Below are 26,741 nucleotides of genomic sequence, written 5' to 3'. Positions count from 1 at the left end.
GTTTTTTCCCCAAAATTGAAGAGGTCATAAATACTTGAAATCAGAGTTGAAGTTGTTAGACTTGCTTGGCACTGAAGAGAGGCACGCATCTCTGTCTTAATCTCACCTTTCAAATCTGATCTGTTTTCCTTTTGTCGCCATATTAATTTTTTGTGACATTTTCTGGTCACTGAGCCTATTATACATGGTTAGGATCTGTTTGCGTGTGCTGCCTCTGGCATTCGGGAGTTATTTTGCCAATTAATAATCTCTTTTTAGGGCGACATAACATTAATATCTACTTTGTCTTAAAGTTTCTAAACACTACATACTTTGGTATTTAGACAGAAGTGAGGTTTTAGGACTGGTCAGAGTTTGTGTAGAAAGGAACAGTTAGTTCCAGGAGGCTGACGCAGGGAACTGGCAGTTACATCAAGGTTCCGATCTTGGAGTTAATGACCAGCAGGGGACGACACCTTTTCCTGCATACAGACTTTTGCTTGTATAGAAGTCTACGGCAGTGTTTCCCAACTACAGTGCCGCGGCACATAGGTGTGCCATGAGAAATGGTTAGGTGTGTCATGGAAGATTATCTGGTTCCACCTGATTTGTACTCTAAGCGATCGGCGTAACGGGCAGAACAATTACATTCTCTTCCACTAGAGGGCAGTACAACCAGTACTACAACTACAACTGCTCTAATTAAATGGGTTGATAACTGCCAATAAAACAGAAGAAGACAAAGAAGAAATTATATAATAGTCATGCTGTGAGTGAGAAAACACAACGCGTAATAGCAATAGATAAATATTTGAAAAGAAAAAGTAGTCAATCTGACCTGGGTCCTGGGAAAAATTCCAACCCAGATGAAGTCCCTAGCATGAGTAGTGGCCAGAAGAAAGCAAAAACGGTATAATGGGGACAAACGGAGCCAATTCTGCTTTACCTGGTGCGCAGGGGGAAATGATCAATATGCTTTTTGTGACATTTTTGTTTGGTGGTGTGCCGTGTGATTTTTCTAATGTGAAATATGTGCAGTGGCTCCAAAAGGTTGGGAAACACTGGTCTACGGTCCTGTGCTCCCTCACTACGTGACCTCAATCGACATTTTTGTGATGACTCCCAGAGGACAATCACTAGTTTCAGACTATAGTGACTAAAACATGAATTTTATAATGTGAATCAGTCATTAACCGATGAGCATGCGGTGCTCTTTCACAGTCAGAATCATACCATATTCATCAGCTTGGGTTTCAAAACACTAAAATCACAAAAAAAGCTCAGTTTAAGTCTTCATAACAAGATGAACCAGTGGGTAACATACCATTAGGTACTTTTTTATAGTGTCTATGGTCCCAGCAGCTCCCTTATTTTGCAAGGGGTCGCCTTAGATACATTCAGTGACTCCCTAAAGAGTTTGTGGGTGATAACAAGCTATTATACTGACCAGAGGTCTGAGGTAATGAAGTACAAATACTTGGTTACTGTACTTAAGTAGAACAGCACAATTCACCATTACTCCACACTTCAAAACATTAAACCAATATGAGTCTAGATGGAGGTAACAATAGCTCATGAAAAACTGTCTCATTGGTGTATCCATTACAAGGGCTTTCTGCCTACACAGAGATGAAAAAGGCAAATATATAAAAAATTTATGCATCGTTTATATCACTATGCTCGAGTTAAAATGGGTCGGAATGATCTGGAATGGCGTTTTTAGTCCAGATGTACATAAGTTGCGGTCACTGTACTTCAGCGTCTAGCTAGCACTACAATAGGAGGAGCAAGCATTTTAAGCATTTTAAGTAATTTAAAATGCAGTGTCACTAACAGTTCAACACACATCAGCAAACACACAAACTGTTTGTGTGCAGTTTGTCACACAGTGTGTTGCTAGCTAAAGGTGCAGCTGTTGCATTTCACAGGAAGAAAAGATAACTTCACTCAGACATGGAGAAAGATGTAAGAAAGAAAAAGATGTAGAAAGACGGGCCGGACAAAGGATGTAATGTCCTCATTTTTAAAAATATGACACTGGATCCGTATATGATGTGAATACAGTAAAGCACTGTACTGGGCTGGTGCACAGCCGGTGACGTGTTCCTGGTCAGAGTTGGTTTACATAAAGGGTAGCAGAGATTAAATTGAATTTAAGATGATGATGCTTTGGTTCATTCAACTTTTATAATACTGTCTAGTATAATGATAGTATAAACAGTACACTGCCAGTGTAGGGAACGGAAATCAGAGAAGCTAGCTCATGAAAAATTTGCTTACAGCTTGTTCAATTCAGTTGTGTAAATCCACAAAGACCAGCAGCAACATAGGTCAGCTGATCACAGCATGTACACAAAGAACACAGCTCACAATAATAAACAGGAGTAGAGCTCAGAATAGAAATGACTGAGTTCCCTCCAGTGAAATCCCACTTTAATGTTGGACTGTACTCATTTCCCTGTTCAAAAAAAGTTTGTATTCTCATGTGTTAATATCATTTAATTATTTAATTACTTTATTAATATAGCACAAGGTTCAGTTTACTTTTTTACAAAAATAGCTGCCCTCCAAAAAGCTACTTTTAACTTATTTAATCTGAGCACATCCAGAGCTTGTAATTTTTCACTTTTACTTGGGTAAAGAATTTGAATCAGTGCTTTGACTTTTACCAAAGTAATTTCAACACAAGTATGTGTACTAGTAAAAAATGCTTTTACTTTTGACACCCCTGTCTATGACACTGTCAGATATTTTAATCTATATTTTATTGGTGTTCAGATTTTTTTTTTCTCTTGCTTTTTTCTGAATCTTATTTTTTCTTCTTTTCTAATCTGCATTAGTGGTTTCCAGTTAACTTCAGATGAATCTTGTCTTTAGTGCCTATTAGAAAATGTGAGCGTTTGGTTTAGATTAAAGGTAAGGCAGATTAAGCTTCTTTGTATAACTCTGCATGTATTTATACAAAAATACACACTATAATGCCTGCCACATGATCTGTATATTGTGCAGAACAAAAAAAACACAACAGTAATGTGACCGTTGACTATGAAATGTAGTAATTTAAAGTAGCCTGAACAATGTCTCAAAGTAAAGTCCTGTTGAACGTGTACAGTGTACATAATTACTTGGGCAACTGTGAGGGAGTGGTGGTTGGCATTTTTATTTTAAACACGTGGAAAATTGCCTTCCTTGATGAGTGCACTTTCCACCCAGACTTTGATGTCTGGACCTGCCATGGCTGCACTAATGTAAAGGAAATCCTGGGCATCACAGAGGCATTTCCTCTTTGCTGCTCTCACACAGTGAAGACATACAAGTAGCGCACATGGAGCTCAAATATACAAGGCAGACTTCTCATATAGTTCCATGACTTTTATCTTGTTTTTATGTATCTGCTGTGACCTTTAAGTAGAACCTTTCACACAGGCAAAAACAAAGAACCACGATTCCAGTACTGGATCTAATGGTGACAGACACAAGCAGCACAAGTCTCGGCTGGTAGACTAATCGTAACACAAGCTAGCTCCAACAATAACTGCCACCGCTGAGTTATGTCAGTGAAACATGAGAAACTGTTATGATCATTTCAACAGATCTGGAAAAAACAATAACTCCAAATGACACTTTTTCACCACAGTAGCCCCAAGACACTGTCATCCCATCTAAAGCACTCAGGCCAAAAGAGAGTTTAAGAACTTGAGGAATATAAGGAGAAATCTGCAATCTGTGGAAAACAATGGGATCGATGCCTCGTGTTTTTCACGCGACACTACTTGACGCTGACACTTTATCGTAAACGCACACACATAATTTCATTTATACAGCATTTACAAGCGCCATTGAGTAGCACCAGAGCCTCTCCAAAGTTTACAACAAACTCTTCATTCTTCCACAGCATCACACAGGAAAATTAGCATTCGCAGTAACCGTGGTGACACCCGAAACACTTTAGCATCCTTTTCAACTTTTTTTTACTAGCCAATGAGCTTCAGCTTATATAGTCTTGAGCAGATGTTGGATTTAAAAGGGAATCAGTGTAAATGCATGTGTCTTATCTGAAATGTCAGCTTTTGTAAGCCGAGGACACTTTAGCTTGTTAACATTCCACCTCTTGCTTCGAGTACACAGCTCTACTGTTTGATCCAGGAGAGAATCGGGGGAGGGGATGGCAGGGCGACAAACCAGAGGGGGGGGGGGCATCTCATAGCTCAGACAAAGTCTGAGTGGGACAAGCCTGACCCCATTCCTGTCTTTGTCCCACTGACAGGGCAGATTCCTGGACCCCTGGATTGAGTCATTATGGAGCCAGTGCGGGTAAAGACACAACCAGCATCATCCAAAGACTCCCGGAGGACAATATGTCCATTTAATAAACGAATACCACCTCTGTGCCTAATACAGAAGCCCATCCCTGTCTGTGCCTGTGAAGCAGCAACCGCATCGATTTCCAATGATGTGATTCAAAACAGAGCTTCGCATATTGTGCTAAGACCACGAGAGAAACAGTTCCTCCCCAGGCTTCTGTACTAGCTTAATATGTTCTGTTCCCACACCCCGCTGTTCAGTGCAGCCACAAATATGTTGTTGTATTTTTTATGGATTACCCATTCATCATTTAATCCAGATGCTGAAGAGTTACTGCCGTAATATTAAAACGGAAAATAAAAAGTTGTGATTGCTGGGCCAAAACGTTGGACCAGTGAATAAATCATCTGAAAATACTTGAAGCAGAGGTCGAAGAGAAGAGAAGAGAAGAGAGTTACCAGATAATGAGGATGAGTACTCTTCTTCATCATCATCGTCATCTAAAGACAGGACGAGCTGCTCTTCAAAAACCTTTAAGCAAACACAAAAAGCATGCACACCATTTCACTAAATTTACATATAGTTTACTTGAAAAAGTCATAAATGCATATGGCTGCATTCAAAAATCTGCAAACATCTACAACGTATGTATGTATGTATACTCACACTGTCCACGAGCACATGCTCTTTCACATGTTGTTCCTTGTTGATGCCTGTGCAAAAGAAAAACACTTAACCAAAAGCTGAAGCCTGACACACAAACACCCTCATCTTCCTCCTCCTCCTCCTCTTGCTGCTGCTGCTGCTGCTACTCTAAAAAAGAGAGTTATGTGGAAGGCACAACATCAGGTTCTCTGGATGTGACTCTGCTATCCAGGAATGGAAAACTAACCAATCAGACTTTGCGCTCGTCCAAACCAGCAGGTCCAGAGAAAGAGCACAAGCTCCCTACTGTGGAGCTGTTATTTCAAGAGGATTAATGGACGGCTGCTAGAGTCGCGACGGGGTTAAGGTCAATACCGTGGTACACTTCCTGCTTCCCTTTATGAGTCGATGCTGCCACCTGCCATCTCTATGGTTACCAAAAAGAGTAGCCACAGGTTGAAGAAACACAAAATGTGTGTGTGTGTGTGTGAGACACAGATATAGAATGATAGAAAATAATTCGCGGCTGGCATCGAAGATTAGCAAAGATTACTCTCTGCATGTCTGCATGCCAGCCTGAACATGTCACCGCAGGGAAAGAGAAACAATGTGCTTCTTCGGTTTTCTCTGAAGGCTCAGATGTGCTGTGGCTGTGCCTTTTATGGTGTCTGTTGAAAGTGTTTTTCTAGTCTCTTTAGGTCCTAAGTGATGGATGTCTGATCATACCACTGTTTGCTCAAGTGAATCTGTGGCTGTTCATTTTTCCACTGCTCCAGAGTAAAGTCTCCAAACTTGCATGCCACCGCAGGCAGACAACACGCATGAGCTGTTTGCGCACGTGCAGATCAGTGTGATGACAATAGCAGGGTTGTAAGTAATTATTATTTTCATTATTGCAAAATCCTTTGATTGTTATTTTTGACAAATCAAACACTTTGTTTCGGCTACAAAGCATCAGAAAGCAGTTTAGAAATGACCGCTACAGGTTCTCAGAGCCTGGGATGAAGTCTTTATACTGCTAGACTGAGGTCCTTCAACATCTGCCAGAAAATGCTGAGGATTTTCTATGAGTCTGTTGTGGCCAGTGCGATCCTCTATGCTGTTGCATGCTGGGGGAGCAGGCTGAGGGTCGCAGATGCCAACAGACTTAATAAACTAATCCGTAAGGCCAGCAATGTTGTGGGGATGGAGCTGGACTCCCTCAAGGTGGTGTCGGAGAGGCGGATGCTGTCCAAGATAAAGACAATGTTGGATAACACCTCCCACCCACTCCATGACATGCTGGTCAGTCACAGGAGCTCGTTCAGTGAGAGACTGAGATTACCGAAAAGCACCACTGAACGACACAGGAAATCATTCCTGCCTGTGGCCATCTCCCTGTACAACGCATCCACTTAACACACTGTTTGCTGCTACAACTACACATGTTTCTTTTCCAACTATTTATTTATAAGTGACTTATGTATGTATGTATATATATGTATATATTGTACTATTCTTAGTTAGTGTATTGTCTGTCTTGTCTTAATGTTGGTTTAAAATGGAGCACTGTAACAAAAAATAATTTCCCCCAGGGATCAATAAAGTATTCTGATTCTGATTCTGATTTTGTCTGACTAAACAGTCCAAAGTCCAAATATGAGAGTAAGTGATCTGAAATATTGAAAAATGCAATGATCAGTTTATTATCTGTCAATCAAGAATTTGGATCATGACTAAGTTCATGGAAGAAACAGTACTGACATGTGTGTTTATGAACCTTTGTGTGTGTGTGTGTGTGTGTGTGTGTGTGTGTGTGTGTGTGTGGGGGGGGGGGGGGGGGGGGGGGGGGGGTTATACAGCCGGAAAGTCCATGTAATATGGGACAAGACACTGCTTTGGTGTGGACTGAGCTCAACCACTGCTTCTGTAGTAATAACATGGGTAAGGACAAACTTGATTAAAGCTATTTCTTATATTTACTGTCAATTAGTACGGTCGAAGACCATTCTTTATTCTAAAATCCATGATTCTAATCCAACATTTTTGGTGAAGACTTCCATTAAAGGTACAATCAGCTGCATTTTGAGGTTATTTAATAGAAGAAATACTGCTGTGCTCATAAATATAGACTGATTAGTGTGTAATTACATCTTCTAACGTACAAATTTGGAATTAATCCATAAAAATACACAGGAACAGACACCGGTTTGTGGATGCTGCCATGTTATCCCACCATCTTGGATACAGTGATAAATTGGACATGTGGTTAGAGACCGGCCCCATACAAAGTACACGAAAGGCTGGATAAACATTGGCCTAATATTTTTCAGATAAAAGCCTGAAAGTAATCAATTTCTCTGATATTATGAACACAAATTGACCACAATGCTACACATTAGTTTAATTCAGAACTTACCTTTGTTAGTCTGAACACCTTCATCTGTATCCCTCTTGCCCACCACAGTATCAGCTCTGAGCACATTGATCTTGGACAGAAACAGATGTTTGAGTAAATTAAAACTGCCATGAACTGTACAAAGAAACATGACATTATGATAAAGTACAATTATTTAGTCACTACTGCAGTCTTACTATAATATGTGTATATACAAACTATGTATGGATGTATGTCCATATGTACTCACATACAGATGGGCCAATCTGAACCAAACTTTGCATGAACAACATCACACATCCATTATTAACATCACTATGTTTTTTATTTGCGTATTCATCATCCAGGAATGTCAAATGTCTCTGTTTGCGTTTGCTTCAGATGTGAAGTTCAGTGTAGGTCGGCCTTTGCTTTGTTTTTGCTAGTATATCAATATCAATGTCAATTTTGTTTATAGAGCGCATTTCATTGCATTTAAACTCAATGTGCTTAACACTATGGGTGGGTTTTGATTATCGATTTATCAATTAAAATCGATTCTAGCTTAGATAACGTGTTATCGATCCTGAATTGATTTTTTAACATAAATTTATTTTGCCCGAAACGCCAGAATCTCAGGTGAAACCTCACAAAATTTCAACAACCACCAAACAGCTAAAACAGTAAAAGAGAGCAGGAACACGGATTCTGCACAAAGACGTAAACACAACGCGCGGACCTGCCGACGGATCAGAATCAGTGAGATGTGGCTTTCTCACCCGACGGCACGGACTCTAAACAAACCTCTGTAACTTTGCTCTGCTTCACTTCAGCAGCATCAGGTAATGTTCATATGTTGTTTGATGACTTTCTTTCGTTTTTGATCTACTGCAGAATATTTTTAAGGTTATCTGCTATAAAATCCCAGGCAAGGAAAGTCGCCTTCATGTTTTTCTGTGTTTTATCCTCAGCTACTTTGACACAAAGGCATCTGCTGTGATGCTCACACTTTTGATAAAGTCTCAAGTGTCGGCTTTGTTTTTATAGCTATAAAAATATGGAAATGTACTGATACGTGATGAGAATTATAATATTTCTGACTGAGTCAAAATTTCCCAGATTCAAATCAAATCGAATCGAATCGATTCGGGACCTTGTGAATCAGAATCGAAACGATTCTAGAAATCAGTGACGACACCCAGTCCTACTTAACACACAGACACACACGTCCACACATAGATATTAATTATAAGCCTGTGAGAACAGAAACTCAAAATCTTTCTATTGGTTTTTCTGAGTGTAGACCCATTTGTAACTGACCTCAGGTCAGCAGGCATTATGTTCCAAAGAACAGGACCACATTGACTGAAAGCTCCCTCAGCTCACTTAGATCTAATTCTGGGAATAGTTAAGAGCTGCACCTGATGACCTGAGTGGTCTGATTGGGTTATCAACAGGAAGCAGGTCACAGAGTTATTGGAGAGGTCGAACCATTGTTTGCTTTATTAGCTCACAAAAGGATTTTCAAGCGTGTCCAAACATTAAAGGTGGACTCATTATATTGATTTCTAACTCCATATTTAAACTCGTGGACACTGCTATTGTAGTTTCACATGATCCACAGTTCAAAATAATCCTTACTTGATGCGACCCCTCAGCTTATCCTCTGCCTGAAACAATTTGCTTTGGCTTCTCGCTCTTTAAGGTAATCCCCTTAAGCCTGTTATCATCAGCTAACGTCATCCATTTTCTTCCCTCGTGCCCTTCGTTTTACTGTACTGCAGAGGTAATGTATTTACTGCTTCACTCTTATCAAAACCTATGATTGTTAAAGAGCATGAGTGTTTACACAAGGGTTTACTAAACTTATGATATGGCCTTAACTTAACAACATAACTTTACATCAAGCACAGACAGGCATTGGAACAGTCTTTTGCATTTTCTTCCCTAAATTTTTTAACAGACATCCCCTGTGGTTTATTCTCACCATTTTAGAAACACTGAAGTCTTCTAGTCTTTCTCGCAGGACCATGATGCTATCCTGAGGGGAGCTTCCCGGGGTATGCCTCACAGAGAGGGCTAGAGAGTCGGTCCCAGGACAGAACCTCAGCATGTAAGAACTGTTGGACCACAAGCACCACACACCAGGAAGAGGGCTGACTGCAGGACCTGGAGAGCTGATGAGGAAAAGATTTACTACAATAATCCCCAATATATCAGCTATTGTACATACTTCTCAAGCTCAGTCTTTACAATGTTATTACTGCATGTGGAAATGTTAGAGGTTTATCATATTTAAAATAAATTTTATGCATGTGCATTTTGTGTATATTTCCATCTTAATTTCTTTCATCATTACTCATCATTTACTTCATAAAGCAATTATTTACGATATTACAGTAATACCTTCAAAAGGAAAATACTACTACCTTTCAATAGTCGAAAAGAGACAACAGTAAAATAATAAGAGTCTTACGCTGCTAGCAGCATGAACATGGCATGCTGTCCAGACTTTTGAGCTAATTGGAGGGGTGTGTCTCCATCCTGATTGGGTAAGGTCAATGCCCTTTGACCTCTTGGTTGGTGAATTAAGAATCGGGCAAGGTGAACCAAACCCAAACGCACCGCAACGTGGAGAAGGGTTTCTCTGGGATGATGTTTGACAGCTGGAGAAAAAGAAAAGAAAAGAAAGAATTATCTGGAGGGAGAAAGATGCTGAATAATCTTTCAATCGAGGAGATGTTTAAAAAGCGCTGACACATGTAAAACAGCCTTCTTAGCATGTGTCTTCTGAGTAATCAATGTCAGAATTGTTTGTGTGATTTGTTCATGTAAACAAAAATGACTTTTAGTCAATATGAATGTATTTGGAAATCCCAAATATCAAAAGTGGTATTAGCTTCAAGAATCCAGAACTTTTCCTGCTATTTCAAATAGACTTCCAGTGCATCAACACAGCAGCAGGGCACTGTGCATATAAGGAATGAGTGACTCTGCGTTCTGCCTGTATGCACTATATGAATATTATCATTGCCAACTAAAACCAAATGCTTTCCTAAGCAAACACCTGCTGTGACACAGTTGCTAGATCTAGCCTCCTGCTCACTGGAGTATAAGGGAACATAAACAATGAGTATGAGGACATGTCAGCAGTCGTTATTCCCTATGACTGACTGATCTTTTAACAGTCTGTAGTCTAATGTAGGGCAGCAGGAAAGAGCAAGCGAAAAACCACCAGTAAAATCCTTCTCTCTACATCGTTGTCGTCTTGTAAGCTCAGGAAGAAACTTTAAAAAAGACTTTATCTTCTGGGTCTTCCCCCCGTCTGTGGGTGAGAGTTACCATGGTACCATCTTTCCAGTGCAGAAACAATGTGCAGAACAATTCAACTATTTCTCTTCTCCTTTCCAATTCTTGTTGAAACCCCAAAATGAACTGAAATGTCCTGCCGCCTCAACAATGGTGCCATTAAATTGTGACCCAGTTTGGAGAGGGCTGCGAATGCTGCACATGCTCTTTATGCAAAGTTCAACAAACAAGCACGTCATTGTCAAATTGTTGCCATTGCAAATAGTGCACCGCATGGCTATGGGGGCCAAGAGCTACTTTGAATTTGCACCACACCCAAGCTTTGCATCAGCATTTGCTTTTTTTTTTTAAGCAAACCATGACCATACATGCATTGTCAAATACAAGGACACACACACACACACACACACACACACACAGTCTGAATGCAGCCTTTAGCACTACATGTGAATATGCTGCTTTAGGCTGCCTATAGTCTCATTTGCTTTTTCTGCTTATGATGAATACAAACAGTCTGGAATTGTAAAGGCATAATGAAACAGCTGGACCAGTATATGTAATTCCTAATTTCTTATTTTCATTAAAATTTTGTTATACTGTTGAGCATTTTAATCCTTTTCATTACAAAGGATAGCACAAAACATAATAAATAACTCAATCTAAGGCTAGATGCCAGAAACTCTAGCAATGGGAGTGTAGTGCAAAGGGTTGTGGAAGTTGATTTAGCAGCCACGGAGGTCTGCAGGACAACTCTAATCTGACCAAGAAAGAATAATGGCAATAATTACTTTGTCTTTGGAGCAAACCAGCCTCTGCCCGACTGGCTGCCTGGTCCTCTGAATCATGTGATGACTGAGGTGAGCCGCACAGTCAGATCTCATTGGGTTTGAAACCACTGAACACCAGAGCACCGGAGCAATAATGACCTGAAGGATTAATACGTTCCTTTCCTCAAAACTACAAAAAAAATGTTTTCCAAATGATTCAATAACTTTACTTTTGTGATATCAACGTGTGAAGATAGTAGGCACCTTGTGTGCTCCTTTCTAGCACAATGTTTTATTTATTGTTTTATATTATCTAATACCAGACCTTGCTGCAACCACTCAGTTTCATCTCTGTCTGAAACCAACAGTTTCCCCATATTTCCCTTTAAGGTCAACTTTTCTGATTGGCTGCCCCTTTTTAACAGTGTTGACTGGCAAGTAGGTGGGGTTTCTCTACTCACAGCCAGAGCTGTGTGGCTGAAGTCATGATATTAGGCATATCCACTCTCAGTGGCATCGTTAGACAGCCAAGAGACTGTCCTTATTATATTAAACTTGACCAAGTTTCCATACACTCATCATGCTAATTTGCAGCTTTTAATAATTTTTTTGAAAATTTCTTTTTCCAGGGTGGAATATTTTTACAGCATAGATCTTACTTTTTTAAAAAAAAAAAAAATCTATGCACAAGTTTACATTTATTTTGGATTTTCTCTAAAGCACAAAGGCACAACAGTATTTGGTTAAATTTCCCGATAACAATTGCACATTGACCAGACACTTTAACTAGCTTGTAGCATAATTTTGGATGGATATTTGACCACTCTTCTTAGCAGTATTGGTAAAAGCCTTTCTGATGTGTATTTGGGATTGTGTATCACTCTCCTGTTGTAACACTCAGTTGGTATCAGTACCACAGCAGCAAAACAGCCCCAAAGCATGATGCTGCCACCACTGTGCTTAACAGTTAGTGCAGTCTTCTTGGGTTTAAAAACCTTACCTTTACCTTACCTGCCTCCAAACAAACTCTTGTCAATGTGACAAAAGAGCTCAATCTTTCTGTCTTATGCCCATAAAACTTTTCTCCAGAAGCGATTTGACTTGTCCATGTGGGCAGCTGCAAATTTTAGTTGATTTCCTTTATCAGCGCCCTCTCATTTGTTCATCCATCCATCCATTCGCTTCCGCTTATCCTTTTCAGGGTCGCGGGGGGCGCTGGAGCCTATCCCAGCTGTCATAGGGCGAAAGGCGGGGTACACCCTGGACAGGTCGCCAGTCTGTCGCAAGGCTAACACATAGGGACAGACAACCATTCACACTCACATTCACTCGCACATTCACACCTAGTGGCAATTTGGATTAACCAATTAACCTATCCCCACAAGCTGCATGTCTTTGGACGGTGGGAGGAAGCCTCTCATTTGTTGATGACGCAAAACACGTTCCACTGAGAACAGCGACTGGTATTCCTGCAGTTTACAGGTCATGTCAGGCTTGAGTTGGTGGTTCCTGGGTTGTTCTTGAACATTCTAACCAAGTTCCTCTCATCGGAGGCTGGCAGGTTGGGTTTTCTTCCAGAGCTTGGCAAGTGCCAACATATCCAAAAAACTTGTGATTGCTTACAGTTGTTTGATCTAATGATCTTGCAATCTCTGATTATTTAGAAATGGCTTCAAGAGACCTCAACTTGTGTAAATCTACCGTTATTACTTGGACATTCCCATTTTTCAGAGTACTGGTCAATCTAATGAGTGCTGTCAAAAAATTTGTTTTATTGCTGGCAAAAAAAACAGTTAATCATGATTGAATCATGATTGAATCATGATTATTAACGAGATGTTAATAGGCCTTCACCTTGTCACATTAAAAGACATAAAAGAATCTTCAGCACCACGTAAAAGTTTAAAGTCAAAGCATGTATATATTTGAGCCTGTGTGGATGAAAGCTTCAAAATAAATTCAAAGTTGTGTACCCACAATTGTACTTTTTAAAGTCATTAAAGATGTGTGGTGTACAATTATTCTACCATGGAAAAAGAACATGAAGCAAAAATAATACGAAAACACATTTGGGCTTTAGAGATAGAAACCTGAGATGCAAGTGGTTACTGAAGTCTCCAGAAACTAACCTCCGACTTAAAGTTGGACGTTTCATTTCATTACCTTCTTTAGGTTGGCCATCTGTTTTCCACTGCTGAGGGTAATCCATGTTAGCCAAAGCATGTGTGATCTTCTCATCCAGCAGCCGAAGATCAGCTGAACTTTTATTGATCTCCACCTCCTGCTCAAGGTGAGCTAACTGTTCAACAAAGAGCTCATCATCCTCTCCCTGTGCGCAACAAGGAAACTTCTTCAGGATCTCTAAGAAGCTCTGGGGGTCAAGCTGGTCTCTGTTTTCACTTAGGTATTCTGCTACTTCCTGGGCATCATCCCTGACGTACTTAAAGGACGCTTCCCCCTCACAAGGTTTGACTTTGTTCTCAATGTGAAAGTAGGATGTGACAAAAACAACTTCCTCAAGGTTGTGGCCTGTGGAATATAGAGAAAATCATTTTAAAAAATCAAAGCAGGAAGTGATGACAACGTGAGAGCCAAAGTGGTTGACTAAAGGACATACCTGGAACTGTGAAGCAGAGACTCAAGCCATCATTGGCTCTTTTTGCTCTAATCACGTGTGCAAGTCTAGAGCCTTGTACAACAATGTAGAAATCTGCATGTTCAGAAACTCTGGTTTGCAGCCTTACATGAGCCTCCACTTGTCCCTGGTTTGAGAAACAGAAAGTCAGGCAATATTATCACCCTTGAGCATGATTTCTAGTAGAACTGAAGAATATTCTATCACTTTGGCTAGAAATCACCAACTTATGCGATTGAGTCCAATGATGATGTTTCAAAGATGTGTACCAAGTTTGCAAGAACTTGCAATCAGTTGCAATTCAGAGCAACTTTTGTGCATCAAGACAGTGATAAAACAGTAATAAGACAGAGCCACTCTGCTGTCAGTGTGCAAGAGAATGTGATAACAAAGCAATTAACTCTGATACATCGATGATAATCATGAACTTATTGCGAATCTATTGCCATCAACATGCACAGAATTTCTCACTAAACATTAATTTGCATTAACTACTTACATTCAGAGTCCAGCCAGAACCTCATGTATTTGAAATATATATTCAGAAATTCCTTCACAAAATTAGAGACAAAATGGCACAGATGCTCAGCAACCTTGATTGTATAGTCAGTTGGCAACCGGTTGAATCAAGCCCACATATGCAAAGAAACTTGTCCCAGGTGACTTGTGCTCATCTTGACAATCCATCTGCGTTTTTAAGTCAGACAGCAATTATCTGCAAATCTTTACCAATCTGTCACAGTGTGGTTGTAGTCAGTCCAAGTCAGACTGTGACTGTTTGGAGACAAGTTGCCTCCCACCAGGCAACCTGTGGCTTATCATTCAACTTCTTGGTGACCAAATGATCACTGCAACTACTTACAATCTGTCAATTCAATTCAATTTGATTTATATAGCGCCAAATCACAACAACAGTCGCCTCAAGCCGCTTCATATTGTAAGGCAGACCCTACAATAATACCACCAAACATAAAAAAAGTTTATGCAATTACTGGGAAACCACCAGTTGTTCCTAGGATGCAAAATGTAAAAACAGGCCATCCTATTTTAAATCTAGTGTGACCGAGCCACTAAGTGTGACCTATACTGTAAGAAACCCGAACTTAAAAAGGCAAAAAATGGGCGATTTAGTTTCACAACTTTTACTGCACTCCTTGTACTTAACCCTCCTGTTGTGTTTTCCCAGGAAGAAAACAGGGGCTCTTATGTTCTCACAATCTATCCTATGAAGAGATTCTACTTTTTAACCCACTCTAGCCTTTTTTCCTGCATTATCCGACTATACGACTGTCATAACTTTACCATCTTTTATGGATATCAGCAGGAAACATGACGGCACTGACTTATTCTGTTTGTACACAAACACCAGCAAAAACCACCAAGGTTTTCTTGCATTCCAGCTCATACATTGCAAAGAAAACACAATGACATCGAATCAGGAATATGCTGGAAGGACAACTGTCCTCTGTAAACACTGTCCTCGTGCCAGTATAGATAGCTCAACACTGGAATTCATCTACTTGGTATTATGTTCATCCATAAGAGAGTCGGCAAACAGTTTGTCCGGACTCTGACGTTCCAGATACATTGTGTGCAATACTCTTATCTAAAACATGTCACTTTCTAATGGATTGGAAGTGCCTGCAGTGATTTCACTTTCAAGGAATTTTTTTCTCAGGACAACTTATGTCTTCAAACATGTTTTGACCTATATTATACATGCGAGTATAGGTCAATCTTTCCCATGGAAACAAAAACAAAACAAAACAAAAAGTCTATAATCATTTCAACTGCACTTAAAATCTGGTTCCAGTCAAATTTCTAACCTTTACCCCTGTTCTTTGGAAACCCTTGGGGGTTTCAAGAGTTGCTATCTTCCTGTTGTTTGCGAGGCTGCTATTTGAAAGTGATAAACAGGTCTGACTCAAGCTGCAGTTTCTCCGTTTTCAGCGGTTAGCTGCAGTACCACTTAGTGCACACTTATCTCTGATTGTTTTTCCGCATAACAGAAGATAAGATTTCATCCTGCTGCTTGTGTAGCCTTCGTTATTTCCTGTAAGTCTAACTCCACATGAAGAGTCATTCATAAAAGTACATTTACAAAAAAAATGTAATAGAATTTATTTAGATATTAATGCTATGTGCAGTTTTCTGTATTTTTTATACTGTATTCCTTTGTAAATGTCTATAAAAGACACATCACACAATATTGTTTGATTGCATTTTGAATCCTGCACAGAGGATATAGTTTCCACTCAATTGTCTCAACATTGTCCCATAGCCTCAGACAATATTACTTTAAGAGGGGCAAAATTTGATCAGACAAATCTGTACCTCCTGAGCCTTGGAGATTAAAACAGAGGTTGGCTGGGGTTGCGATATGACAACACACCGATGTGATCTATGGCCTTTTTTCCAGGGCACCGTCATGACACAACCTGATCCAGTAACAATGAAATATTCAACACCTTGTGGTTTTTTACTTCATGCCTTCCACGTGGCAAGGTTGAAGGTCGGGGAGTATATTTAGTTATGAATACAAGGTTTTTCATATATGCCTGCTATGAATCCACAAGGTGCTTTTGCTGTTGTGTGACATAACAACTGGGCTGCTTTGTTTTTAATGTTTATTTTTATTAAAACACTAACACTAAACACAAATTAAAACACTAAATGATACACCAGAGAGATGGTCTTCTAACCTCCGCATGTTATTGTCCATTCAGTGTGGGGGGTGGGAGGAAAAACAACATCAAATCTGCTGCCCGGTCTCCAGGAAACCTGTAGTTGTCAGCTCTACAGCTCTTTGCCATGATCTCCTGAGTGTATCACACGGGTGACGTCAGGGGAGTAAGATCAGTGCCACCGCAAAAACAAAAACAGCTCCAATAACAGTTAGCTCCCCTCAGTGCAAAGACCTACTGATGTCAGCTCTCAAGCATAGTTATTTCAGTTTAATAACCAATACAAATAACATTTGGTATCATTAAGAAAAACTGCACTGTGCAATGGAGTCTGCTATAATCATAGAGTCACTATAAACCCTCATAGCCTATTTAATTTGATCAAAGAACAACAGAGGCCACCGTTCCACTTACTTCCACATGCTCTAAGATGATATGCTCATGAACGTTCACACACAAAGGCATTACATTAAGCAAAACAATTGTCCAACCACAAGTATGTGACAGTACGTCACACACTACCATAGCGACACTATGGGCTGTTCACATCTGAACTAACATAAACTCCAGAGTCTTGAGAGTGACAACCAGCTAGTGCTGAAGGCCTTTTCTCATGCTCAGCTGAGACACATACCTCTGATTTAATCTGCTGTGCAAATGGGATACTAATAACTAGTCTACATGTCAAAAGGGGCTGGTGCAGTGCCACAACCATTCATCTCAAAGAAAAGTCCTGTCGGTAGACTAGCTGTTACATAATATTCTCAAGAAGTACTGAAATGAATAATTACGACATCTGAGAAAGCAGCTGTAATAGGAGAGCGTGTCTATTTGGTGAAGTAATGTTGTTTTATCCTTTATGGACAACTTTCTTGTTCCGCATCAATAAATATTTGGAAACGTGAGTCTTTCTGTTGGTTTGACATGTGAAAAGCAAACACAATCATCACAGCACTTAAAGGGGAAAAAACCCATAAACCATTACACACACACATACCTGCTATAGTTTAAAGGAAACCACCATTACACTACACAAACCACACTCGCAATCTAACAAACATTGTAATAAGGGGACACCCAATCTATCTTCATTTGTCAAAATGTGGCAGTACTGCGCTGAGATAAAAGCTGCTGTTAAGGGGAAAAAAAAGAGCCTTGCAAGCAGATGTGTACTGGTTTAAGTGGAGCCCAACAATGCATTCACCAGCCACTTTACTTAGTACACCTTCCTATTAAGTTGGACCCCTTTTGCCTTCAGAAAAGCTTTAATTCTTCATGTTGTAGGTTAAACTAGCGGTCCCCAACCTTTTTTGGGCCACGGACCGTTTTGTCCGACAATATTTTCACAGACCGCCCTTTAAGGTGTCGCGAATAAAAACAACAAAATAAAATCAGTACCCGTACCAAAAAAAGGAGGATGTATTCATAACACACGGGGAAAGACCCAGGGAACGATAAAAACGATTAAAAAAAAATAACGATAAAAACTGAAAAAAACCCTGAAAACCATAAGTTTAACAACCGAGCCTTAACTCTCGTGGCCCGGGGGTTGGGGGCCGCTGGGTTACAACCAAACAACCAGTCTGATCACCTGCCTCCCCAGTTCTGATGCTCAAACCGAGCAGGTCATCTTAACCATGTTTACATGTCCTGAGTTGCTTTTTGGATTAATGAGCAGTTGACCAAGTGTACCTAGCGTACTGTAGCCCCAGTGACCTAATCCCTAAATTAGGGATTGTGAGTCCCAAGCAGAGTGGCTCAGTAGAAGTGTTCTGGGCCCATAACCCAAAGGTCGATGGCTCAAAACCATCCTCTGCTCGAAAAATATTTAACCACAATTTTGTTGTACAATGACAAAAGGCTATTCTATTCTAATAAAGTGTATGTGCGAGCATATGCTGATATTGTTACGACCCGGCTCAAAAGCCGCAACATAAAAAAAAGGAGATGAATAACAGAGTGTGGGTGAGAAGAGGTTTCATCCTAAAATGGAAAACCAGGTTGGCTAAAATGGCTGGTGCCACCAAGGCAAAGACTAGTGCACTGCCGGAAAGCTTGCCTCAGGTATGCTTTTATCCACACCTGACTAGGTGTGGCCAATTAGCACCAGCTGAAAACACTGAGACGATTAAAAGCTGCAGAGGGACGTAACACCTCCTCCCTTAAAAGGGTTCCTCTAGGACCCTTAAATTTATTAAAAGCCCCTCTGAAGCCTTCAGTTCCTTGACCCACAAACCTGGAATAAAAGTTAAAGCTAACAGAAGCACAGTGTTCACGTTATAGTTGGCATCTCTAAGCATGGATGGGCATGAGGATTTGAAGTTGCCACACTGAACAGACAAAAAGTAACATGTGACCAACACAAAGGAGCACAACAGTCAAACCCAAAATGATTACCTGATCTGCTACAACACAAAACCAAAAGTAGCAACAAATAATCACAAGTGATCTGTTGTCTCCACCACACAAACAGTCACATACAAGTGGCCCTATACCACAACAAGTTACTTTAATCCAAAAAGTTCAGTAAATCAAGCACACTAGTGACCAACCACAAAATGGAGAGCTATGGCCACACAATGATCACATCAAGGGTGGCTCAGCACCCCACAGTGTTATTGCCATCACCTGGCCAACAACACTCACAAGTGATCCAACAAAATAGCCATATTCCCCACAACACTAAAGGTCACAGCACAAAACACTCACCTCACAAGGATCTCATTAGCATCCATCCACACTGACATATGCACACACAGGGTGTGCACACAATGCCAACTTAAACAGCCTACCTGCCTCAGCTACAGACCATAATCAAGAATGGTCTCAAACCTCCTACCAAGTTTGGTGCCACTGATTTACTATGTGCAACTCCCAGCCTAAAACACTAAAAACAACAAAACCCTTACTTTTCCTACCCTAGTCTTCAGTGGTGTACCAGGCTCGAGGCAACTTTAAACGCGAACTCGAGAGCAGGAAGCAGACCAGAGATATAGTCTCCTACCAAACTCTGAAGCGTACCCCCACCCAGGATAGCCACCAAACACAATAAACTAAAACAATAAAGCAAAACAACAAACAAGTGCTTCGATGGAAGGGCAGCACAGCCACCCAGCTGAAACACACTAACTAAAGGGAGTTTGCACAATTACAGTGACCACCATCACTCACCCACTTAAAAGCAAAACAAACTGACATTCAGTCTCCACTAAAATGTCCAAATATCCCGGACGAGCCCCCACTTATGTTACGACCCGGCTCAAAAGCCGCAACATAAAAAAAAGGAGATGAATAACAGAGTGTGGGTGAGAAGAGGTTTCATCCTAAAATGGAAAACCAGGTTGGCTAAAATGGCTGGTGCCACCAAGGCAAAGACTAGTGCACTGCCGGAAAGCTTGCCTCAGGTATGCTTTTATCCACACCTGACTAGGTGTGGCCAATTAGCACCAGCTGAAAACACTGAGACGATTAAAAGCTGCAGAGGGACGTAACAGATATTAACAACTGATACTGGCCTATAACAGATGTATCGTCCTGCCAGGTATGTTGACATGTGCCAATACAAAAGCGTTTTCACAGAAAATAATCCAGATTACAAAAATGGAGCCAATTTTAAAGAATTGTTTTTCAACAAAATGTACCATAATTGTATCAGGATCAACCTGGGTTATTCTTATTATCATCTGTCAATATTAGCTATTTGCCAATCAATTGGTATCTGCATTTATAATAGCCAGTAAATTCAAGTTTAAAATACAAAGGGAACCAGGTGAAAACACCCTTCAGCTATGTTATGAATGTTAACATTGCATAGTTTGTCCAGCAGAGGCACTTTGCAACTTCCTTGTTGGAACCACATATGTTTGGAAGACCACAAACATAACAACCACGTGATCCAAGCAGAGTCAGACACAGCATAAATGTGTAAATAAATAACTTCACATAATAAATGTTAGGGAAATTTATTTATGTTTCATTTCTGAAAGCCAAAAACTATTGGCCGGCATATTGAGTTGGCCGGAATATTGAATATTTATGCTGACTTGCTCACAACAGCACTGCTAACATCCTGATGTTAAGCAGTTGTTATGGTTACCCTATTTACCACCTTATTTGGCAATCCACAGATTTAGATCAACTAAAATGACCTGAAAAATATAAAATAATGTACAAAAAATGTTAAAATTACTATTTACCCCTCCAGAACACAAATATGTCAGGCAGATTTCTATATAATAGCAGTAACAGCAGAATTTTGGGTTTTTTTTTAAATCTGCTGTCTAGTTTATCACATTTAAGCCTCATTAATAGTTTCAGATCCTTAAGCATGAACGAATGTGGTGGCAAACCAAGAAAGAAGCAAGCTGCTGGTGTTGCTACAACTGGAAATGCAGTTAGTTCAGCCTCTGTTGTGGTAAAATTGCACTTTCCATTTCACCAACATGGCCACACATTCTTCTTTCAGGGGCATAAGTTTGATTCAATCATGCACCTGGACAAACAAAATGACTTTCGCATGAACCTGAAGCTAAACTACAGCTCAATAAAATCTCCTTCCACACAGGAACTCCCAACGCTTTTTCCATCCAACTCATGGCAGCCACTTCTCCATTGATCTCGTTCATCAGTATTTGCTATGGGCATGACACTGTGTTGCGTGCGTGGAGGTGCGCCATAAAACTTTACTAGGCATGCTACAATAGTAGTCTTTATATCACAGCAGTGTGCCACAGCTTGTCTACACAAAGCCCAGCATTGAAATCTGGATCTCATTCAGTCCTGAGAGTTGCTCCTGTTCAGCTGTGTCCTCTGAGGGTGGAGACACCACTTCCTCTTAGTATGTGTAAGTTCTAGCGCCCATAATGATTCACATGTCTGGGCCTCGAGACCGGCCCTCCATCAGATTCTGTGAGCGAATGGAGGCAACGATTTCGAAGCGACCCCCACCCCCATCACCATCCCTCTCTCAAACTGGTGACACAGCAAAACAAGCAGACACTCCGCTTACCAGAAATCTGGCAACGCTTCAGTGACTGGCCCACCCAGGCTTCCACATTTACAGGAGAATAGGCAGAGAGAGAGTGAAAGAGGAAAAGAGAGAAAGAGATGGCGAAACAAAACTAAAACGTCCAAAAGTTAAAACAAAAAAAGTTGAAAAGACAACAATTTGACAATTTTAGAAAAGAAAATCCACTTTTCTTTTCTTTTTTTAAACTTGTGTAACCAGTAGTTTTTAAAGAGCCAAGAATACTCTATTATTCTTAGTCCCATGTTCACTATGGGAGCCATGCTTTCAGAAGCCCTTGTCATGTGGTGGGCGGCATAGAGCCTGGCTTCCCCAGGGACTGAAACCCTGCTGGGTTGGGTTTCACCTGCGACACAAGGCTCACTAGTCAACCAGTGCACACAGACAGAGTCAGGACTGAGAGAGGAGGAGGATAGCTGGAGGGAAACACTTCTGCTGAGGTAAAAAAAAAATCATGCCTGAAACATAAGGCTTTGGGGTCAGTATCAGCCTGGCAAAGACCTCAATCTGGGCCACTTGATGGCTTTGGAGTATATGAAAGAGGGCATAGATTTTGCACTTTCAACTGTGTTTTCTTAAGGTTCACAGCTTTTCTTACTGATAAAGATACCCCCCCCCCCACCCACCCACCCACACACACCCCACCCCACATTGCCATTGTTGTTCATATTACACCAGAGTAATTAATAGATAAACTTGAACAGAAAATCTTCTGTTTTTAATTTTTACTATCGCCTGTAGAAATTTCTGTTTTTACAATGGGTCCACAGAAAAATAAATAAAACCTTTTCTGTATATTAATGAAGACTTTCAGTTTTGCAGTTGCAAGAGAGTCTGGGCAATGACCAATGACAATTTCTTTGATTTACTACAGCATGTCTGTGAAGGTTCTCAGTCATCCAGGTCATCGTAGTCAAAGGAGCTTGCAAAGAAAAGCATCTGGACTTCTTTAAGTTACTTGAAGACGTTTCACCTCTCATCCGAGAAGCTTCTTCAGTTCTAAGGTCAAATGGTGGAGAGTCCCAGATATAAACCTAGTGGGAGTGACCCCCCACAGAGGGACAAAAGGACCCCCTGATGATCCTCTAATCGCCTGAGCCAAGGTGTGAAACTGGGTGTGGGTCCCAATCAGCCCGAGTTTCTACAGCAACTTTTCCATATAGAATAGAATTCAGAATAAGCATGTAAAAAATAAACACCTGCTGTTCAAATTGCACTTCTTGTTCTTCTTCTATGAATTGGAATTAAATGTGTCTTTGACAGTAATGGAAACTGTGGACCATCATGCAGAATAAGTTTGACAACCCTGCATTATGCAAACACCTCAGACACACACAAGCTAAGGAGGTAGTCACTTACAAATAAAGGCAGCTCCCTCTGGTTCACGTCCATTTTCTCTCCATCCACCAAAGACCTGGAGACAAAACAGAGGTGTTACTATGACATCGGGTTAATAACAGCACCGCCTAATGTAACCTATAGCCATGCTACAACTGAAGCATTGAATGTTGCACCAAATTTATTGCACTTATGTTATTGTTTGGCGTGAAACTTTAACCTCCAAGATCTGACCCTCCTCTTAGCCCCACTGTCTCCCAAAGTCAGGACCAAGAGATCGCTTGCTATTTTTGTGTGCCACGTTTCAAAACATTTCCTGAGGTGAGTAAGATGAAGACTCTTATAGGGCTTAGTTCGCTGCCTGCATGAATGGAAAAACAATAGCCTTCAGACAGGATACAGCAGTGGTAGAAAGGGTAACTGTATCATCAGCACACACCTGATCCACTGTGACTTCAGTCTCAGCTGTGAATAGTGCATGACTTCAAAGCTGCACAGCAGGTCTGCAGGCTGCTCTTTGTCTAGACACTCATCTGCATCAGCTGGGGCACATCCAGCAGGCCTTGTGGCTCTGCAGACTTTTTGCATGTCCCAAACAGGCAAAAGTTCCATTAAATGAGCCGAATGTTAATGTAATCCTAACCCATAAATGGCTCCCTTGCATGAATAAACTGTAGCCATGATTTTATTTTAGGAAAATTTTCATTTAATTGTAGAAAGTAAGCCACGTGAATGTCCTGGCTAAAATATCGAGGATTTTTTTTTATGGTAACCATAATGAAAAAACAGCTATAGTTTTGGGTAGATTAAGTACTTCCTGCTTTTAAAAGATGAACCTTTAAAAAAAAATCTACCAGTATGCAAGTTTTCACACTTTTGAAGAAATTATGGTTAAAATTGTGTTGTTGGTTTTTTTTAACCAACCAAAATCAGGAATCATGCTTTCATGTTTATTAATTTATTAACTGAATACTCTTCTCGGCTTTGATTTCAATACACATATTTTAATGATTGTTGAATATTTTTTGATTATGCCACTTCTTCCATATAAAAGTACGTAAAGGAAAGGTGGGCAGGTCAATTCATTTACAGTGGTGGAAATGATTATTTTAATTTCTAGCTAAATTTTTAAGAATAGAGCAGGATCTAATTCTGATGGTAGTTTAAATTTAATGGAGAAAGACAGGATATCAAAAAGAAAAAAAGACTACATAGAAATTATAAATCGATTTGCACATCAATGGGTGAAATAAGTTTTTTTACTTATATCTATAGGATTACACTACTGTGATGTACAACTAATGATGGTTAATCTATCCTATTACAGATTTTTTTTAAAATGCCCACAAATGCGATTGTTCTGCTCATCTTCCCTTTATAGAAAGTTCAAAACAAGATTCACGTCCAAACACAGAAGGAAGACCTCACCTGAGCTTCACGAGCTCAAAAACAACTTTTGAATAGACTGCAGGTGAAAACAAAGATTGGATGACCAGGAAACCAAAGTAAGGCACACCACCATCTACGGATTAACTTTAAACCCAACGTTTATTGTCTATTTTTTTCTAATACTATGCAAAGCATTAGTGTCATTCATTGTCCTCAGTCTGACTATTCAGTATGAAGGAGAAACCTGATATGAGTCGTGGCCAGGCACGCCAGAACAGAGCGTGAGAAAACAGAAAAAAGATTACACATAACCGCACGCTGTCAAAAAGCATTTGGAAAGCATTTTGACATACATAGATGGGAGTATGTAAACCCTGTCTTCATCAGCCCTTTTTCAGATGACGCACGGTTAAACTATTTAATTTCCGTTCACATGGCAAGCTGCAAAAACAGGCTGTCGAAAGCATTTTTATGCACACAGTGAATGACAACTGCATAACTCCACAATTTTCAACATGACGTATTTAAACTTAATAAAAGAGCTCACAAATTCATGAATGATGTATGGCGACTTATGAGCGTCTCCGTAAATTAGAGTTATCGGACTCAGAATGTAAGGTATTACTTAGAGGAAAACCACCTCGCTTTCACACTAATGCATGGAGCAGCCACACAAAGAAGTGAAAACGGGGGACCGCACACATTGTGAGCACTCCTATGAACAATAAATGATCTCCACTGCTACTGTCAGTAGGAAGCGAAACCCCTGCACTTAACAGTCAAATACAGTCAGTAAACGAATCATTTATCTCTCTCCGGGATCACAACAGCGGGTTTGAATAGACGACACAGACAGGGGAAAACGCGCGTTTTGCCTTTTACCTGTGAACGCACCAGCATTTCACTCCATCCACGCCTCACGTGAACAATTAACAAGTAAAAAATATATATATACAAAAATTAAAAAGTACATGAAAACAGTTTCGCTGTCTGCACACTGCTCCTTCCTTTAAGTTTTAATGAAAATCTGCGTGAAACGGAACTTTTCCGAGTGAGGATGAATCAGCTTCCCATTACCTGCTGCGCTTTCCTCCCTCCCTCCGCTTTCTCGCTCCGGGAGTCTATTTGGAAAGTGTTTGAGCCGCTCGCTTCTGCTCCGCGTAGTAGTTGTGACGAATAAACATACTTTATTAATGCACCTTTTATTCCGAATGAGTTGTTTCTTTCCGCTTCTTTCAGGTTTCCATGTTTTTGCTCCGAGAGAGAGCAGGTTAGGAGTCTGCAGGTGTCGCCAATGTTTTTCCTTTTCCTTTGCTGCCTGTCCTTTTTTTTTTTTTTTTTTGGTCCACCCCTTCAAGGACCGGGCAGCATGAGTGAAACCTCTCCGGGAGGCAGGGCCAAACGTGGCGACATGTGCTTAATTCCGTCTCTATAAATGTAACGTCCCCAGCATAGGGAACTCATAATGACATTTAATGCTTCATTTGACATTTCCTTTAACTGAGCTCCTGTGTTTAGTGTTCATCATTTTAATTTTCTCCAATCAGAGATCAGCCTGAGTGATGTCACTGTGATCGAGTACAAAGAAACCACAGCAGCAGCGGTGAAAAGACTATAAGTACAAAGTCAGTTCAATTCACTTCAGTTCAGTTACATTTTCTCACACAATAGTCGCCTCAAGGGACTTTATATTGTAAGGTAAAGACCCTACAGTAATACAAAGCCCCAACCATCAGATGACCTTGTTCAAGCAAGCACTTGGCAACAGTGAGAAGGAAAAACTCCCTTTTAATTGGAAGAAACCTCATCCAGAATTAGGCTCAGGGAAGGACAGCCATCTGCTGCTACCTGCTGGGGGTAAGGGGAGGGAGACAGATGGAAGAGAGCTAGAGATTAATAATAACTGGAAAGAATGCAAAGTGATTAAAGCACATTTTTATTCTACTACACTTCTTCCACACTTTAATTATTATTAACCGTAGAAAAAAATTGCTCCACTTTATCAGCCCCAATGTTAAAATGCACCTTACACATTAATACAACATCAACATGCCACATCACTATTCTTTGAACTTCTTCTTGAGTTGGATAGTTGTAGAGTGTACGTCCTTGGTAGGGATAATGGATCTTTTAAATACCAGGCAGGCTGTTACAGTAAAGTCCAGAAATTTACTGACAACTGTTTTGGATACATTAACTACATTTTTTTGTTGTACTTTTACTTTGTATTTGTAATACAGTCTCTCACTGAGTATTTTAGCACTTTGGTGTGTGGCTACTTTTGGCATTAGCTAACATGGTAATAAAT

The 26,741-nt window shown here is 40.3% G+C and overlaps 1 protein-coding gene across 5 annotated transcripts in view; it reads right to left on the bottom strand.

Annotated features, from left to right (window-relative positions):
• Positions 1 to 25,744, bottom strand: part of arhgef28a (Rho guanine nucleotide exchange factor (GEF) 28a) — a 54,036-nt gene extending 28,292 nt beyond the window's left edge. For 4 of the 5 annotated variants that reach the window (XM_080866211.1, XM_080866214.1, XM_080866213.1 and 1 more), the window contains exons 1-9: positions 25,511 to 25,744; positions 23,066 to 23,120; positions 13,979 to 14,123; positions 13,525 to 13,890; positions 9,762 to 9,951; positions 9,273 to 9,462; positions 7,328 to 7,397; positions 4,951 to 4,997; positions 4,743 to 4,815 (exon numbers count right to left, since the gene is read on the bottom strand). In XM_080866211.1, coding sequence (XP_080722337.1) covers positions 4,743 to 4,815; positions 4,951 to 4,997; positions 7,328 to 7,397; positions 9,273 to 9,462; positions 9,762 to 9,951; positions 13,525 to 13,890; positions 13,979 to 14,123; positions 23,066 to 23,098 — 1,114 coding nt within the window. In that variant the 5' untranslated portion in view covers positions 23,099 to 23,120; positions 25,511 to 25,744. The remainder of the gene's footprint in view (positions 1 to 4,742; positions 4,816 to 4,950; positions 4,998 to 7,327; positions 7,398 to 9,272; positions 9,463 to 9,761; positions 9,952 to 13,524; positions 13,891 to 13,978; positions 14,124 to 23,065; positions 23,121 to 25,510) is intronic. The other variant, XM_080866212.1, reaches the window with a different exon arrangement.
• Between the last annotated feature and the right edge of the window lie 997 nt (positions 25,745 to 26,741).

This window comes from Rhamphochromis sp. 'chilingali' (genome assembly GCF_963969265.1).
Source record: "Rhamphochromis sp. 'chilingali' genome assembly, chromosome: 2".
NCBI classification, from domain to species: domain Eukaryota; kingdom Metazoa; phylum Chordata; class Actinopteri; order Cichliformes; family Cichlidae; genus Rhamphochromis; species Rhamphochromis sp. 'chilingali'.
The sequence above is the reverse complement of the archived record's forward strand: the minus strand, read 5'-3'. Positions and strand labels throughout refer to the sequence as shown.